Source organism: Aulonocara sp. 'chitande type north' Nkhata Bay, linkage group LG10, assembly GCF_057382095.1.
Source record: "Aulonocara sp. 'chitande type north' Nkhata Bay isolate Kocher_YH1m ecotype deep benthic linkage group LG10, A_spYH_male_GT1.1, whole genome shotgun sequence".
In the NCBI taxonomy this organism is placed as follows: domain Eukaryota; kingdom Metazoa; phylum Chordata; class Actinopteri; order Cichliformes; family Cichlidae; genus Aulonocara; species Aulonocara sp. 'chitande type north' Nkhata Bay.
Genome location: NC_141353.1, coordinates 16,175,251 through 16,190,465, shown reverse-complemented (window position 1 = coordinate 16,190,465; position 15,215 = coordinate 16,175,251). Strand labels below are relative to the sequence as shown.

Here is a 15,215-nt window from a genome sequence, read left to right as displayed (position 1 = left end):
AAATCTAAATTAGTGGCACACAAGAAACACATTACATTACATCTACTAGGTATATACTGGACATATAATGAAGGACATTATATCTGCTGAGTGTTGTGGTGAAATAGATAGTTTAAATTTGTGACTATTTAGCGATTTTTCTTAATAGCACACTTTGTCACACTTTGTTTAAAAGGGATTTTAAAATTCTAGTATGATGATAAAATAGATGGAATGTTTTGTAAATTAGCCAATTAAGTCACAATGACAAATCAAATGTCAATTAGGTGGTTAATGAGGAGAAATCGGTCCGTGGGGGAAAAAGACGCATTTAGCAAGTTTGCCAGTGTTAACTGGCAGGAGCTAACCTGGTGCTACAGTCGTGATTACTGTAGAAGACCTGGATGCTAAAACTACATCTACATTGGAAATGATTTGCTCCTCTTGCATCATTTTGAAGCTGACAGCTGGACGCCTGCAGACATTCCTAGATCCGGCTGCCTAGGTAACCCTCTAATCTACAGATATCGACAGGATTATTAGCCCACCAATGAAAATATATTAGTATTAGTAAATAAGTATTTCCCAATTGCTGTTACACCTGGAAAAGAGTTTTTAGGACTTTTTAAGAATAAAACACCCACGTTTTATTACATTACTTTACTTTAACACAGAAACAAAATGATTTCATAAAAACAGAAACTACCAGGGTTAAAATTATTAGCTCCCTGATGCTAACGGTCAATTGTGTATCCTTTTTGCTAGATAACAGCCTGCAGTCAACTGTTGTAGTTTTCAGCTAGTCTCGCATGCGTCTCCTGAGCAATCTCAGCTCAATTTTCTTTGGTGAATCTCTCAAGATCCTTCAGATTTGATGCTCTCCAGGCATGGACCTTGGTCTTCAGTTCACCCCACAGATTTCCAATAGGATTCAAGACAGGGCTTCGACATGCCAGTTGTTCAGCATGTTCGCTTTGGTCTTCTGGAGGTAGTTCTTCAGAAGAATTGTTTTAGGTTGTGTTGGAAAGCAAAGCAACGATCCAGACTCGGTTTTGTTGCTGGAGGTTTTCTTTCATAATCTTCACATATCCTTCTTCCTTCATGATTCCTTCCACCTTGACAAGATTTTCAGCTCCAGATGCACTGAAGTCTCCACACAGACGGTGTTCTTTGGCTTGTATGCTTCTCCCTTCTTTTTCCAAACATAAGCAACATCTCTGTGGCCAAAGAGCTCTACTTTCATCTCATCTGACCAAAGAAACGGGTTCTCCAGGTTGCCCTTAGCATACTTCAGTCTGGCCTGAAGGTGTCTCTTTTGCAGAAGTTTTCTTAGTCTGCAGCCTCACAGTCCATTCCTATGCAGCGTTCTGGTGGTCGTCTTCTTTGAGACTACAATTTCCAACTTCCAAACTTTTTGCAGTTGTTCTAAGGTCTTTAGACACGTCACTGACTAGTTTTCTTTCCCTAGTCTTTGAAATCTTTCGCTTCTACCTCTGCTAGGCTTGTTCGGTACTGTGTTGCTCTATTTGAATTTCTTGATGATCCCTCTCATTTCAGTTCTCGACACTTGGAAAGGCTGTGATAACTTTGTATATACATCTGCTTTGGAAGCAACAACAATTCTTTTTCCCAAGTCTAAACTGTTTTGGTTTTTTTTGGCATGATGTTCTCTCCAGTAACAGCTCAAACCCTTGCTGAAGTTTTTATAGTGTGTGTTAATTAGAAGATAACGCTCAGTTTTAACTTCATTTTACAAACCTTTAGCACAAATCTGAAGCACATCAAAGTCTGTTACGCATCAGTGGTTTGCACTATGGCTCAATATGAAAGTTTAATAATACTGAATCTGATAACTGTTGTGTTTTCTGAAATAATTTTGTTATTGTTTCTATATCATTGCTTCTATCTAACATTCACACACATTTATACTCCGATGGATGCACTGGAGAGCAACCTGGATCGACCTGAAAACTTTGACAAAAACTTGAAATTTCATTAATGCTGCTATCACAGCTAATTACTGAAGCTTGAAAGAGCTTTTGTAATTTGCATTCTAACTAGCCATGTGTTCATTTTGGCTACGCTGTTGGTGCCTGGACTGCAGCTTTGGAACGATTGATTGAGCAGCCGCGCTAGCACTAACAGACAAGGTGCAATGCTAAGCTGATGGCCTCTGACATTTCCTGTTAAGGAAAAAGGTACTTGAATGTGGATTACATTCCTTCTATTAAGCATATTTGACACTTCCTGTCTGTGTCTGCCAAAGGGTCTGTTACTGCTGCAATGTTCAGGATGTTATAAACTAATTAAGGATAACACAAAGACACCTAAACAGCCTGTCACTCAAGCCTATTGAATCTGAGCTCTCTGGAAGCAAACGACTTCAATCAATGGTATTAGAGATTAAGACAGAGCTTCAGTATTTAGCCATGTGTTCATTTTGGTATTTTTGTTAGTGCCCGGTTTTAAGATTTATTTTAGTCTGATGAAAGCTGCAATTTTTACAGACTTTATATGTGGAGAGTGAATTGAAAATAAAATAGAATACTAAAGTTTATTTGTAGTCTACAACCCAATCATGATCAAGTGATAATGCCAGGGGTAAAAATAATTTACCAATTATGTTTTTTCTTATTCCCCCTAAAAGAACATGACAGAAACAGAAAATATTTATAGAATCATTACACCATTATTAAATACTAATAAACACTTTTACATGTCTGAAAACGAGGCAGGATAAGTGAAATGTCAGGCATTGTCATAAGTAACTCTGAGTCTTCAGAGACTTACATTTTTTGTAGATGTAAGATCCAGTGTCAAGCACTCGAGTTGGTCACCTGGGGAGAACTCCTGGCTTGGGGAGCTACAGCCTGAGGGTGAATGCATGGTGACACTGGGTATCCGCTTGGGTGTGTTCTTTGCCACCTGTCTGGCTGAAAGAGGGACGGGCAGCATAGAGAGCCTTTTCTTGTGAGTCATACAAAAGCAAAGCTTTTCTTTTCAAAACAATGCTCTCTACACGGGCTGTCCAATTGGCTCAACCTGAGTATGAAAAATGCTGACATCTCTTTTGACAGGTGATCACCTTGAAATAAAGGATATTTTCTTTGTTTATTCCCATGTTTTCTAGTGCCAACAGCAGTTTAAAGTTTCTGGTCAAACAGTTCCTGCAGAGTGCAGCACTTCTAAAATACCCAATCAAGTCTTGATGAGCTTTCTGTACGACCATTCTTAACCCAGTTTAATTGTCAGACACATCTCAGTTTTTCATATTTTCCTTAAAAGAATCCAGACTTTCTTCTCATTTATAAAAGTTTTCTCGAGCAATATCATCAGTTTAATAAATTTCAAAGTTTTTCTTTGGACATCACCTACTTTTTCTCTCATTTTCAGTACCTGACCAATTTTAGACAACTTTTACTTTGTTTGTTTGTTGACCCACTTAAAACTGACCAATAAATCATGAAAGCCAAATTATCCCCATTTCTTTAGTTTAAAAAACTCCAAATAAAATATACTTTTTTGTCATTTGCCTTTATTTGATAGTGGAGACAGACAGGGCCACAGGTTGGATTCGAAACATAGCCACTGCCTGCTGGCCGGCCGCCTGCTCACCCACGGAGCTAAGCTGGCAACCAGATAATAGTTTGAGGCACAGGCATAAAATTGTACTTTTGAACTAACCAGGGGAGCTGTTATGAAGAATAAAGGTGGTATTTCCAAGTATTGACTTTCAAGCTTGTTAGAAGTGCACAAACCATATTTTTCCCATGTCTCTGCTGCATGTTTCAATAAATCACTTCACCTTTTTCCCATTTTCTTAGCAAAACATATAGAAATGAGGGTTGGCTCATCACTTTTGCACAGAAGTATATGTAACTTGTATCACAATGTCTGTTATATGAAGAATCTCTTCTGGTTTCAGTGGCACTAAGCACAAATATATCTAAGAAGTTACTTTTCATGTATATTACTAGCAGGCTGACTTAGCTACACAAAGTTATCTCAGTTTAATAATCATAATCTCATTGTTTTTTTATTTTCATTATTTATGGATGACCTGTGTAATTACTGAAATATAATTCTTTATGGATGTGTTCCTCAAAAAAGACCCCTGAAATTGAAAGAAATACCTTGATAAGCAGCATCTGTGTTTTTTCTTTTCATCTCTGCTTCCTCCTCCTCCAGTTTCTTCTTCCTAACAGATGCACAACAAAAGATCATTTCCTTTGTTGTTACAAAGAGAGTCCAATGAGTCCAATGTTTAAGGTTTGCAGGAGAAAAAGACGTGCATGACTGTACAAACAGGGTTGATAGATTTGTTGCTTCTTACAGCAGAATTTCCTCCCATAGCTCTTTCAGTTTGGAATCCAGATGTCCTGCTTGAATCAGTTCAGCCTCTCTCTTCAGCTTCCTATGAAAACAGCAGTATGTCAGCTCATCTCACTGACGCAGTTTGAGGTGTGTGTCTTTTTTAGACGAATAATGTGTTCATGCTGGTTACCTGTGCTTCTCCTGCGTTTCTTTTATCAGCTTCTTTAGTTCCTCGATCCTCTCAGCCGTCAGTCTGCGAACTATCACATCCTCCACTGTCTCCACCACCTCACCTTTCTCGCCGCGCTTCCGCCTGAAGGTAACAAAGGCATCAGCTCGTAACGCTGCATATCCTCTAGATGCATTCATCAAACGGGGTAAAGCTACACAAGCATGTTTGAAGTTGAAGTCACTTATGTGCTCACTTTGGGGCCTCTGTCGCTTCCAGGAGCTCTGAGTATTTGGAGGCACAGTGCTGTGAAGATCCAAAAGAGTATCAAGAACAACTTCACTCAAATAGAGTGCGTGAAACCTACTGCAGAGATCATGGATTAAGTTTTTAATGTTGTGAAAGCAGCCCTGCGATAGTCTGACAACCTGTACAGGGTGTTCTCTGCTTTTCACCCTGTGATAAGGTGCTCTGGTCATACCTTTTGAGAGAACCAGTCAGGTGGTCGCCCAGGTTCTGCAAATGGTTTTATGGCACGACTGACCGATACCCTGATGAAAAAAGCATAAGACATCCCAAGATAAATACAGTTCTAAAGATTATTAGACTTAAACAATGTTCTATTTATGCAATGGTTTATTATCTTTATATTTCAGGAACAAAATTATATTAAATCTATTTTTTTTTTTCATTTATAATTACTCTTTTATTTGTTACTTCATGCAAACCTGGTACTAAATTAAAGCCAGCCAGCACCGGGCTGCATCATGTATGCCAGTGTAACAGATAAAGAATGACATGACTAACCATGGTTAAGTCATCCTATTTGTATGTCACTGTGTACTGTAACAGGAAAGCAGACCAGCAACCCTTTTAAGTACTCAGGCACAGGAATACTAACAGAACCACCCTAAGTGACAACATCTTATCTTAAAACCTAATCATAAGCGAAAGTTAGTTACATGTGTAACTAACAACATCTAATGTGCCAGATTATGACTCACACTATTGAGCACATAATACAGAATCGTTGAAACCAGCTGAAAGAGGCATGCATTACCAGTTCTGGTCCCCACTCTTCATGACAGATGTGGCCAAACACAGCTTCTCCCTCACTGACCATGGTTCTGTTGGTCCAATGACAAGCAGCTTGTGTTCTGCAGACGTGGACGAAACATAACATATACTTTATGCAGTATATTTTTAATACAGACTGTGTTCTGCTGGACGTCTCCGGCCTGGATCTTTTTTCTTCTTCTTTTTTTTTTACCATTATGATCGAGCTAACCACCAGTACCGGCACTTTAAGCATGCAACTGCACACACAAAGAGAGTGTCTTTGATATAACTGATAGCAAACGGCAGCCACCACCAGTGTAAATAGAGCCGTCAACTCGTGATGACAACCAATAATCCGTGCAGGCTGCCACGCAGGGAGCGAAGAGAAGTTAGAAGCGATAAGATCCAAGTACGACACACACAAACACACACACGCTAACGGGTAGCATGTCATGACATTTGCTATTTTCTAACGTTACTCACTTCCAGCCCCGTTTGCCATCTTCCTGTCATCCCAACATCCCGTACATCTTGGTAGATAGAAACCCGGCGATTAACAACGCTGGCGATATGCGAAGGCGATACTCATAGGCTAACATCAATGGATGTTAGGCTGGATGTGGAGGCTCTCAAGATTTTTCTCACTAGCTAGCACGCTGAATCACCGCTGCTGCCCGTTAGTCTCAGTCTGGTATGCCAAAGCTTTTGGTAATTTAAGGATTAACCAGCTTGCTAGAATGCAAAGACTGCGTCTGTAAAAGAGTCAAAAAACGGTCTAATTACGTTAGAAAGAGTTTATGCTACCAAGCGACAGGCAGCCAGACGAAGAAAATTTTTTAGCTTACTGTAGCCATAAACCTTATTTCTCATTCTAGCTAGCAGCGAAGTGTTCGTACACGCCCACCACAGTAATAATAATGTACCACCCTGCAGGCGGCTGAGTTTTCATAATTAAGCAGGATAGCTTGTTTTTTATGTAAAGATGGAACTTAACTTGTGTCAGTAGAAAGATAATTATATGTATAAATGTTAGTCCAGCACTTCTTTTTTCCACATAACTGGGTAAAAGCACTAAGCACAAACAACAAGTTTAGTACACAAGTTGTTTGCCACACAACTAGCTAGGTTCACATGTAGCATGCTGCGCAGATGTGCTACTACTACTAAAAATAATAATATTAAATTCTCTATTATTATTATTTTATTGTCAAATAAAATCTATTTGTTTTGTGTACATTCAATCCTTTCCAAGCATGTTTCCCCATATTATTAATTATTTGAACAAATACATTTTAATTTGATATATCTCAGTTGCATTATACTCAAAATTGCCAAGAATCATTTTTTGAGTGTGCTTTAATGAACAAACACGCACAGTCAATAAAATAAAATAAAAATAAAGCTTAGCAATAAAAATAATGCTAAGCTATATGATTTCCAAAAAGCTCTCTGAGTTGAAATGTTGAAATTTACGCTCTTTATGCTGTCTCCTATTGAATAAGGACTACATTAACAGCTACACGCAGTAGAAAATAATATCAGAACTTGACACTTGTACTAAACCAGTGGTTCCCAAACGTTTTCGCTAGGCCCCCCTTTGTTTTACAAGAAAAATGTTCGCCACCCCCCCTCCCCCGCGCGCACACGCGCACGCACACACACAAATACATCCTCCAACCACACACACCCATATTTTGCTCCATTGCGGTTTATTTCACACCTCAAACATTTAGTAAACAATTAAGCAAATACAAGTAAACTGCAATAAATTACAGGTAGTAAGAAAATAAACTACTAACTCTTTTATGCTACGTCCACACCTACACGGGTAATTTTGAAAACACAACTGTTTCTGTGCGTTTGGACCTTTCCTCCACACGTAAACGGAGTTTGGAATCACCGAAAACGGAGATTTTTTAAAACTCCTTTTTTGCGTTTATGTGTGGACAGGAATACCGAGGTCGGCATGCAACGTCAAAGGTATGTGCCTTTTTTCACGTCATGCTGTGCGCCACGTTATTACATGAGATGAATTGCAGAATGGCAGCAAGTCAGATTAACAGTATTTTGTATCTATCTTCAGGTTTTACACGCTTACATACACACATACTGTCCCTCCATTTACAAAGGCAGAGGCGTCATGGTGTAATTATTTTACGTGTATTTGTTTTTTTCCTGTGTAATAATATTCAACATTTATATCAATACATTTTTCAAAAAATGCCTGTCTGTGCAAAATGGGTTTAAAAACATAAACAGCTGTGGGATACTGTTTGTCCGTGATTTAGACAGGGGGAACAAATCGTGGCAGGATCAGCCTGATATTATTTGTATCCCACTGTAACTTTACTGTATACAGAGCTAACATCTCCAAAATGTCAGGAGTAGTTAGTCATTACAACAAGTGTGTGTGAACTAAAAATCAAGAATGTGGGATACTGTTTGTCCGTGATTTGAACAGCCCAGCACATGCTCCCGACAAAGGGAAAAGCAATTATGCAGGGGAGACCTTGGCACCCTAGGGGACGGGCCCCACACTTTGGGAAGGTCTGTACTAAACAATAATAATAATAAGATCACTATTTTCCCCAAAAATGCCCTAGATATGAGGAAACCAAATACTATTTCCCCCTAAATAATGAAATCATTGATTACAGTATGAGCTATACTCTATGAGGAATGTTTCCAGCACCCTGTTGAATCTATGCCACAAAGTATGACAGCTTGGAAAGCAAAATGGTGTTCAACTCGGCACTGCCAAGCTGTACCTAAAAAGTATCCAGTCAGTGTATAAACAAGCTTTAAGCACATTTAAAACCACCCCAATCCATAGTTTTTAGATTAAACTTAAAAAAGTGTCCCTCACTTTCCATATTGTTTCCCCAATGTTTATTTTCTGGTTCAACTTTAACCCTCATACAGATACCTTCTCAGTATCTTCAAGAGGAATTTGTGGTCAAATCAGAGACTGGCAGTTATCCAGTATTGACTTTCTCTAGTTTTCATAATGGACTTCCCACTGGCTCAACTCCCATGAAGGTAAAATCTGTGCACACTCTTTTTGATTAAGATACGTGCAGATCCTGTGGAGACATTTAGAATTTCTCCTCATTTCTGGTGGACTTACTTTGTCCTCTTTATTCTTGCCATTTAGGTTGTGTTTGGCAGTATACAGCACTTTTAGATGATTTTCACTTAGGTGGGTGAGTTATTCAAAATGATTTACAGATGAGCTGAACCATAACAAGATTAGGAAATTTCATGGAAGTGAAAGAAAACTAAAACAAAAAGGCCTAAGAGCCCCAAATGCAATTAAGATAACTTCTAAATTATAATTAAAATCTGGCTTAAAATATCTGATAGTGTCATCCTATCCACTGTGCTGTAGAGTAGAGAAGTAAAGGGTGCAGTGAGTCATCAGAGCCACACCTGTTGGGATAAACGCCCAACAGACTGTCTACAGATACAGTTTACATGTACACAGGAAAACACTAACAAACCCCAGCTGAACAGAATTGGGACATTTTTTATAATCTTGTATCCAGCCCCCAAGAATCCCTCTAATTCAAGGCTCTCCCAGAGATAAGAGATAAGGCCAGAACCAACCAACCTATGTCAGTTGGTATTGAGACTGTCTGTCTCTAAGAGATATTCTGCCAATCATAATCGGACTTGTCTCACCACACTGCTTTCCAAACACCTATCAGTGTAAACCAAATTCTAACAAAATGAAAAGAAATCTTTCTCTGGGAAGAAGAGTTTATCTGGCCCTAAAAACAGGTATGAATTAGCAGAATGTCTCTTAGGTGTCAGAAACAGAAAAACAGAGTCAAATCCTAACCAAATGTAGGACCACAAACTGGCAATTGAACAAGGAAGACACACGAGGTCGTGGCAACCGAAAGATTAGAAGAACATGTGATCACTGTTTGAGAGGTGAGGTTAAAAGTGAGACATTTCCTCCTAAAATGTGAATCATTGAGTGAAGTAAGGAACATTTACTTTAGCCACTTCAGTTCTGTAATTCCAAATTTCTATAAGCTGAACATCTCAGGAGACGGGGCATGTCTGACTGCCTGCCATATATATGTCAACATGCTACAAACGGAGGGATTGTGAATGACCAGCGCCCATGCACACACACACACACACACACACACACACACACACACACACACACACACACACACACACACACACGCGCACAATTTTATTAATTTCTATTGTTCCTTTTTCTATTATTGTTATTTAATTAAACTTTTTTTCTGTGAAAATAATAATAAAAACAAGTACACGAGAACAAAAGAAAAATCTATTTGGTTTCCAAATATTTCCAAACCTGAAAATGATGGTTATGAATCTTTTGTAGCCCTTTAAATGCATTACAGATGAATGTGTCACAAATGCAACCAGAGCCACAACTTGAAAAACCGGTTTGTTTTCAGCATGATATGACAAAAAATACATCGTGCGTGACATCCAGGAGGACTGGGTCTCTTTTTATAAATTGGTCTGGCTTAGATATGTTTACAACAGTCACCATCATGAATTCAAGGCACTCATATTTTCTAAATAGGTCATTTCTGGATCTTCTTCTTGCCTTAGTAAAGACTATGTTTTACAGTCTTGTTTCCTAGCCACACTGACCTTAATGAAGGTTACAAAAGAAAATGAGAATGTGTAACAGAACTGTTTATGTGTACAGCACACCGTAAGTCACCATGAGGACCTCTGTGGACAATCAGCAGAGATTACAAGAATCAAGCAGACGTTATGACAACAATTTATATGGAGAAAACAGCAGCTACGCCCAAACTCATTACGGTTTGTATAGTAAATGGCACACTTGCTATGTTTGGTTAGCTGGCAATGCATGCTCTTATTTCTATGTCAAAACACATTATAAACATTAACTCTAGATGAGTTTAAAAACATCTTAGTTGAAGCTGTGTATAGATCTCCTCTCTGGTTTCATTCATCCTATGGTGTAGCATCTATTATGAATGAACAGAATGTCAGAAGAGACACGTTGTTTTGTTGACTGGACAGATGGATCGAGTTTACAAATGTTGTCACTGAATTCATAAGAAGCACAACAGAATCTGTCCATCCATCCATTCTCTTCCGCTTGTCCTTATCGGGGTTGCAGGGGAGGCTGGAGTCTATCCCAGCTGCTGGGTGGGCGGAGGGGGGCATCCAGCCTGATGCAGGGCTAACACAGAGAGACAGACAACTATTTGCACTCACATTCACACCTATGGGCAATTGAGATTCACCAGTGAACCTAACTCTATTTACTGCATGTGTTTAGACTGTGGGAGGAAGCTGGAGTGCCCAGAGAGAACCCACGCAAACAAGAAAGCATGCAAGCTCCACTCAGAAAGGCCACGGCCAGGTGAGGGAGTCAGGACCTTCTTGCTGTGATGCAACATTGCTAACCACTGCTCCACGTTGCTGCCCCGCAAACACTGATTAGCTGCCCAACAGAATCTGATTCTCAGGCTTTTATTTGTTAGTTATTATTCGGAGATTAGCTGCTTTTTAACAAGTTTTCTGTCCAATCCTTAAACTGACCATTTTCAGATAAATATGTTTTGTTTGCTTGTTAAGCCACTTAACATTGATCTATAAAACAAATATCTAACTCAAGAGATGAACCAGAACTGTGTGTTTGCACATAAAAGACAGCCTCAAGGTAAAATTTTAAATTTTACCTTGAGGCACTTTGTTACTGGCAGCCTGTCTTAAAAACATGTTATTCCATTCTGAAAAACATTCAAATTTTGTAGCTGAATCTTAAAAATACCAAAGATAACACAGTTATGTTAAAATTAAAACTGTATTTTTCCACCAAGGGGGTGATTCCAAAACCTTGGCATCATTGAGCATGGTGTTCAGTGTGCCCTTAAAAAACTGAGGAAACTGGACAAGTGGAGGACACAAGAAGAATTGTCAGGTCTAAAAAAAAAATCTAACTAGAGCAGATGAACAATATCTAAAATTAATGTCCTTAAGTACGGTAATAGAAAAAAGTCCAGCAAAGACCTAACACAGGACTCAAGAAATGCATCTGGACCTTCAGTTGATTCAACTACTTTTCACTGCAGCCTCATCAGAAATGATCTCAGTGGGAGGGTGGCTGTCAAGAAGCCATTCTTAAGGAAGGGAAACAGGGAGAAAAGGCTGAGGTGTGAAATGACAAAATAACTGGACTGGCAACAGGTCTTATTGAGTGATGAATCCAAATATGAAATGTTTGGTTCAAGAATAAAGGTGGTCATTTCAAATCATTCACTTTCAGGCTCATCAGAATGATACAAACTCAGTTTTAGCCTTATAGTCTGTATTTACATGTACCCTATGATTTCACATTTTGATAAATAGCTGTACCTATTTTCCATTTTTGTAACAAAAATAAAGAATTGAGTGGTGACTCAAGACTTTCACACATTACTGTATAGACGTTTTAAATGACAGAGGAGGGTTAAGTGAACCAGAAGCTCTTTTTGCTATAAAGGCTTATATCGTCCATGAAGCAAGACCAATTACTACAGGGAAACAAATGTTAATGAGGCATTTGACATTTAACTCCATCACACTGCCACTTTGCTCCCTGCTGCTCTGTGGAATAATAGTCAGCTCTACCGGAAAGACTGGCAGCCTTGAAGAGGATCGCTAAAATATGAGAGAAATAACTCTGTTTCTGAGAAAATCCTCCCCTTGACAAAAAGTCTGTCACTGAACATGCAAATTTACCAGAGGTTATATTCAAGTGTTCTTATGTGTGATAGAATTAGACTCTTAAAATATTTATTTGGAGCTTGATTAGTAACTGTTTTCTGTTGCATGGCTTCTTTAAACACAAGCACATGTGAGAATTTCAAATAAAAGTTTATAGAGCATTATTTTACATATTCTGATTTAATACCTTTCTCATAAACATTATTCTGTCTTAGAACAATCCCAGTCCAACTCATTTTAATGTACTCAGTAATTCCAAGAATTTAAGGTTTGATATTTTGATATTTTATACACAAGCATGTTATGCAAAGTCACGGAAAATAACTGTCTGTTCTGTTGAGGTGTTATGATCAAATACACAACTATTATTTCAGCCATATTCCATCTTTTTTAAAAGCTACATTTAACTCTCTGTCTTCGGTGTAATCTCAGATGTGTGAGTGATAGAGAGTGTAGAAATGAAGGTCATACCACATGTTGCCTTTAACTGTTGCACTGCTGCACTGAGCCCATCCCATAGGCAGATCCACCGCTAATTATGTGAAGGTTGGAAGCCCAGTGAAGACATCCACTTCGTCTCTGCCATTCATCTCTCTTCATTCGGAGCTACAAGTTGCTGTGGCGGAGGACAAGTGTACTTTCGCTCCAGGAGCCAGTCGTTTGCTGTCGGTCTTTGTTGTGAGTATGTTTGGAACTATGGAGTGACTGCAAATTTTCTTTATCATCATCATCATCATCTTTTATACAGATGCACAGAAGCAGCCTATTTCAAATATTTCTACACATGAATTATGTGGCATATCTGCTATGTGCTGCATGAATTATATTAGCACTAGAAATGACTTATAATGAATTTCCTTTTAATTATTTCTAGCAAAGTTTTTTTTTTTAAAGGCCTGCTGTTGCTGGCTTTTTATTTACTCGCCTATTATGAGGATCATTAAGATGGTACTCGAATGTGTCTTTTAAACTTAAAAAAACATAACAGCATCTACTTATAAAGAAAAGCTGAGATTTGAAAAACAACTAAATATGAACTTTATGACAGATATATTGTGCGAGAGCAACATGTTAATATAAGGTGTATTTACAATCTGTGCTAGCGGATGCCGCCCCCTTGGGAGGGCTGCGCTACCTCCGCTCCCCTTCCCTTCTCCTTTGAGACCCTCCCTGTTCCTCTTGCAGCTGAGACCCAGGGAGCAGAATTAACAAACAAATTGAAACAGACTCTAACCACCACCTCAGATACCTTCAATAATGTCTCACATTGATCTTTTGTGACAAATTTTCTTTATATTGCTCTTTATAAGAGCAAACTTGTTTTCTACAACCACATTTCTTTATTGGTAATCTGTACTTTTGTGTCTTGTTTTTAAATTTGCTACATGATGGCTGATCCAAGCGGGAGAGGGCAGGATGTCTAACAACATGGCCAAGATTGCAGATGCTCGAAAAACAGTAGAGCAGTTGAAACTGGAGGTCAACATAGAGAGGATGATGGTGAGTCCACACAGACAGTGACTGGAAACAAAGCAAGGGCACAAATAAGGCAGTGTGAATTGAAAAGTCTTCAGATGAGCAAGTATTCACTTCAGTTAAGGCACCACGTGTTCTTCCTTTGTACTTCACTGTGTCTCGGAAACTTTCAATAAAAAGTTACATTTTACATGCTTTTATTTATCAGATGTATTTATACTTTTGACAAAGAACTGCTTATTTGCAGCAACTACAGGTGTGTGAATCTTTATTATTGTAGATATGTGCTCCAGCTTAGAGACCCACAAATGTTCAATCAGGGTTTAGATCTGATGATGGTACTGTCCACTCCTTTTAACAGAATGCCAGCTGACAGCTTCCTTTTAAAAAGTTCTTGCATAGTTTGGAGCTATATGACCTGGTTCAATGATTTCACTCCAGCCTGGCACTGCACGCACCATCAAATCATCACACTTCCTCATATCAAGCACTCTTTCAGCCCCTCGCTCAAATGTTCTTTTTGACTTAAAGACCTTAGACTTCAGATATCATTGTGTATAGCACTTTTCCAATTTGCCTCTGTCCAATATCTGTGTTTTCCTGCTTATTTGTTCTTTCTTACTGTTATTGGCCAGTCTCAGATATCCTGGAGGGACTTCATGAGTGCCATTTAATGAGCCTGCCATCTGATATCGAGAGACTTTAATCGACTTGTCCTCTTGCTCAGTTATGCAGAGATCCTCCCATTTCTCTTTCTTATTCTGTGTAGTATATATATATATATATATATATATACACACAGATATATATACACAGATATATATGTGTGTGTGTGTGTCTGTGTGTGTATTGGAACAGATGAGCTCATACTTAACATCTTATCTTGCCCTTTTATGATCACTGACTCACTTAAACACAGTCTGCTTTTACAGGTATCCAAAGCAGCAGCTGAACTGATGGCCTACTGTGAAGCTCATGCCAAAGAGGACCCGTTGGTGACTCCAGTGCCTTCATCTGAGAACCCGTTTCGAGAGAAGAAATTGTTCTGTGAAATCCTATAACTCTCTTGTGCAAAATACACACACACACACACACACACACACACACACACACACACACCTAAACAATGACACTTTGTTTATTAGGATTATTTTAAAACAGCATTCCGTTTTTCATTTAGGTAGCGATTTCCTCACATGTCAAATGACTGTGTGTTAAGCACGATAAGAATGGCAATAAAGATTTATTGAAAAGAGTGCAAAGTTCATTTAAACAAGCCACTGCTGCTGCATCTCCCACTGTGCACACAGTTTACATATTAGCAAAACTGCATATTTAAGTTGTCACCGAGTTGTTGCTCTCTATTAATCTCGGTATTGATCTTTTTGTTGTCAAATGAGTAGCTGAATAAAGCTCACCGTCTTTAAACAGCCTCTGTTTTTCTGCCCGTTTCTCAGGGAGATGTCACTTGGTCACT

General features: G+C 38.7%; 2 protein-coding genes across 6 annotated transcripts in view; one reads left to right on the top strand and one right to left on the bottom strand.

Moving 5' to 3' along the window:
- brd8a (bromodomain containing 8a) overlaps nucleotides 1–6,454 on the bottom strand; it is a 20,739-nt gene extending 14,285 nt beyond the window's left edge. Inside the window, exons 1-8 of one of the 4 annotated variants that reach the window (XR_015131272.1) lie at nucleotides 6,005–6,453; nucleotides 5,523–5,619; nucleotides 4,944–5,013; nucleotides 4,719–4,768; nucleotides 4,484–4,606; nucleotides 4,313–4,393; nucleotides 4,113–4,177; nucleotides 2,770–2,912 (exon numbers count right to left, since the gene is read on the bottom strand). Coding sequence is in view for 3 of the 4 variants with exons in the window: in XM_086308632.1 (XP_086164758.1) it covers nucleotides 2,770–2,912; nucleotides 4,113–4,177; nucleotides 4,313–4,393; nucleotides 4,484–4,606; nucleotides 4,719–4,768; nucleotides 4,944–5,013; nucleotides 5,523–5,619; nucleotides 6,005–6,023 (648 nt within the window). In the remaining variant the exon portion in view is untranslated. Of the gene's footprint in view, nucleotides 1–2,769; nucleotides 2,913–4,112; nucleotides 4,178–4,312; nucleotides 4,394–4,483; nucleotides 4,607–4,718; nucleotides 4,769–4,943; nucleotides 5,014–5,522; nucleotides 5,620–6,004 lie in introns of those variants that run through there. The other 3 variants (XM_086308632.1, XM_086308633.1, XM_086308634.1) reach the window with 3 other exon arrangements.
- Nucleotides 5,765–15,168, top strand: gng8 (guanine nucleotide binding protein (G protein), gamma 8). Of its 2 annotated transcripts, none has more exons than XM_086308637.1 (5): nucleotides 5,765–5,930; nucleotides 10,833–10,916; nucleotides 12,783–12,940; nucleotides 13,665–13,762; nucleotides 14,671–15,168. In XM_086308637.1, the coding sequence occupies exons 4-5, from the start codon at nucleotides 13,679–13,681 to the stop codon at nucleotides 14,797–14,799; spliced, it is 213 nt and encodes a 70-aa protein (XP_086164763.1). In that variant the 5' UTR covers nucleotides 5,765–5,930; nucleotides 10,833–10,916; nucleotides 12,783–12,940; nucleotides 13,665–13,678; the 3' UTR covers nucleotides 14,800–15,168. The 2 variants fall into 2 exon arrangements, with proteins under 2 accessions (XP_086164763.1, XP_086164762.1); XM_086308636.1 differs by adding an exon at nucleotides 10,227–10,345 and having other exon boundaries at nucleotides 10,833–12,940.
- Nucleotides 15,169–15,215: the final 47 nt, after the last annotated feature.